Raw genomic sequence first — 3,039 nt, 5'->3', positions numbered from 1 at the left:
TGAATGACTACTCCAAGAATAAGCAAGTTGCTCACCCTGGAGCCATCAAGGCAAGTGGTCGGGTCCCCTCAGGGCAAACTCCTTTCCAAGACTAAGACTCAAGGGGAATACACGAGCAGGCATGTGAGCTGACTGATGACCACGTTGGTCACCAATAAGGGGAAGTGAGGAAAAATAGCAATAAAGCTGTGAGCTAAGTCCGACCATGTTCAACAGACTCCTGTGAACCTGGGTGGAGACCTGGTTGGCCAGCAGTATGGCAAGACTGGGGACTCCTGGCCCCAGAGTCAGTAACATAGCCACAGAGAACTAGAGTGGAAAGTGAAGCATCCAGCTGATAAGAAGTGAGGGGAGATTCACAAGAACACCGACAACTGTAGATAATACCCACTTGACCTGGCTTCAATGGCTGGATGATCAGAACTTTACTAGAAGAAGAAAGAAGAGAAAAAGAGTAATTTGATACAAGTAGCCAAAAGAGGGAACAAATCTTTACAGCAAGGATCATTCCCACCCCCTTGGTACACAGGGTAGACAGGGATGGACAACTTAGATATTGGCTACCCAAAAAGGGGTGGGGGGGAGGCATTACAAAAGCAAGAAGTGACTGACTTACAAGCTTTCAAGAGGGAGCTTAGATCCAGAAGACATGGGGGAAGGATAGACTCTTCACTGAGTGGTATCCTGTCTGTCTGGACAGGGCTAATGAAAGGAGATGGGGATAAGATTCTTGTGGTACAATAGTGAATAATTGCTATCAGGACTGACTGTGAGGGTTGAAAATGTAAAGGTATATGTTTTGTAGTAAAAGGATGGGAGTGGTTGACTTGCAGTCCAGGGGCGGAGGTTCCTGGGACCACCAAGGGAAGAAGAGAGGAGTGAGGGACCCTACCCAGAGAAGCTTGACACCAGAGATGGAGGCAAAGATGATGACATGGAGAGATGGAGCAGCTGGGGACACTAGACCCAGAAAGGGAGAGGGGCTGTGTGCTGATGACCAAGGGCAGGCTTGAGGGGGGTACTCTTTGGTTGTTTAATGATGTATGGAGGGGACTGCAATCATGGCAATGAAATAATATACAATAGGATAAATCTAAAGCTAATGTTCTCCCATGTAAACTATCACATAATTCACAAAAACATTTTTTAAAAATGTGTTCATAACAAGAATGTTGGTGGTATTAAGTGCCATCGAGTCGGTTCCAACTCATAGCCACCCTACGTAGGGTTTCCAAGGAGCGGCTGGTAATTTTGAACCAACAACCTTGTGGTTCAAACTGACCTTACAGTCCAATGCTTATCCTACATCACCACACAAATTGCAAAAATATGCAAATAGTAAAGAAAGACAATAAACATTGAGCTGGACAGGGAAAGCACAATTTATTGGATTGATGTGGTTTCCCACTAGAGGCAGAGAAGGGCACTGGGAGACAGGATTTTCCCAGAGACTATGTGCAGAGAGAAATCCAGATGATTCTGCCACATTCCCTCCTGAGAATTCTGGGGCTCAATGAGCATATTTTCCAACAATCCAATGCATATCACCTGGAGGAAAACTGTGATTTCTTCTAAGACGCTTTCAGGAATGGACCCATTTGCACAACAAGTGGCTAGTGTGGAGACATGTGTTCAGCAGCAGGCAGGGCTGCCACAGGTGATGGGTTTGCAGAGAAGGGTGGAGCAGGAGGGCTGGCAGCTGTCAGAAGACTGGCAGGAGGGGGCCACACACATAGTGGGCTGGCAGCTCATGGGCATACACACAACTGGCTTACAGCTGACGGGAACACACACAGCAGGTTTGCAGCTCACGGGCACACACACAGCAGGCTTGCAACTCACGGGCACACACACAGCGGGCTTGCAACTCACAGGCACACAGCTGGCTGCCTGGCAGGAGCTGGGCACACAGCAAGCCAAGCTGCATGAGGAGGGGCAGCACAGACACTGGGAGCCACCAGAAGAGCAGCTGGCAGCCCCACAGGGTGACTGGCTGGACATGGGCTGACACAGCAGGGTCATACAGGAGGATGGTGGGCTGCAGCTCGAGCTCATGGAGCACGAGGGTGAGCAGCTGGTGGTGGGGACACAGCACAGGGGTGAGCAGCTGGCCGACTGGCAGCCTGAGGAGCAGCAGGTGTGGCACATGGTGGATGTGTGGCTGGAGCTGGTTTCAGAAAGGAGGTGGGGGCAGGTCTGCTGTCCACTTCTGCTGAATGGCCTTTATAGTCCTGGCACACAGGCATCCACGCAACACACAAGCACAACTATCGCTTTCCTTGTTTATGCTTCCTCCAGGCTGTCTCCCTGAACCTCCTTCTATTCTATTTTGGCATCTGCTATATGACTAATACATCTTCACATTCCTGTTTCACTTAAATATCCACCCACATGTTGGCTCTGTTTGGATTCTGCCTCATTCCTTAACATTGCACCTCTGTTACTTTTACATAATCCCAAAATGTTGAATCTCCAGATTTTCTTCTAGGAGGTTACACTGATTGTTAAATAATCACAAATTGTGCACTTCTCCTATGGACCAGGAATGGTCCACAGTAGACAGGAAGAAGAACTGTGGCTGGCTCAGTCATCTTTGTGTTTACTAGAGCTAGAGATGGAGAACTGGCAGACACATGGAAAATGTTAGCGAGACTATTTGTCCTTAAGATAAGTGAGAATTGAAGGATGTGGGTCATGGAGAACTTCTTATGGTTTTGACACTGGATCTTTGTCTTGAGAAAGTTTCATAATTAGACAGTTAAGATTAAAAAAAAAATCACCAGAACAGCCTGGATGGAGGCATGGTTCTACTAAAGATAGAGACAGGTTTAGGCCAACTATATGAGCAAGAAAGTATACAAGCACCCTAGGCCAAGTGGTGCCCAGCCCCCTCCTGGAGGGGCTGGCGAGAACAAGAAGCACAAGAGTTAGATACAGATGACTATGCAGCTTTGATATAAATTGATACAATGACCAGTATCAGACTAGCCCTCCAGTCAAATGTATAACTGAAAAAAAATATGCAGCACATGTTTTGAG

General features: G+C 47.6%; 1 protein-coding gene across 1 annotated transcript; it reads right to left on the bottom strand.

Annotated features, from left to right (window-relative positions):
- Positions 1–1,632: 1,632 nt before the first annotated feature.
- On the bottom strand, positions 1,633–2,148 carry LOC102821790 (keratin-associated protein 12-2-like). The gene is made up of 2 exons (XM_006876777.1): positions 2,117–2,148; positions 1,633–1,921 (listed from the first exon to the last, which is right to left on the bottom strand). Exons 1-2 carry the CDS (start codon positions 2,146–2,148, stop codon positions 1,633–1,635), a joined length of 321 nt encoding a protein of 106 aa, XP_006876839.1.
- Between the last annotated feature and the right edge of the window lie 891 nt (positions 2,149–3,039).

Source organism: Chrysochloris asiatica, unplaced genomic scaffold (genome assembly GCF_000296735.1).
Source record: "Chrysochloris asiatica unplaced genomic scaffold, ChrAsi1.0 scaffold00415, whole genome shotgun sequence".
NCBI lineage: Eukaryota > Metazoa > Chordata > Mammalia > Afrosoricida > Chrysochloridae > Chrysochloris > Chrysochloris asiatica.
Note: the sequence above shows the minus strand (reverse complement) of the source record. Positions and strands in the feature narration are given on the sequence as shown.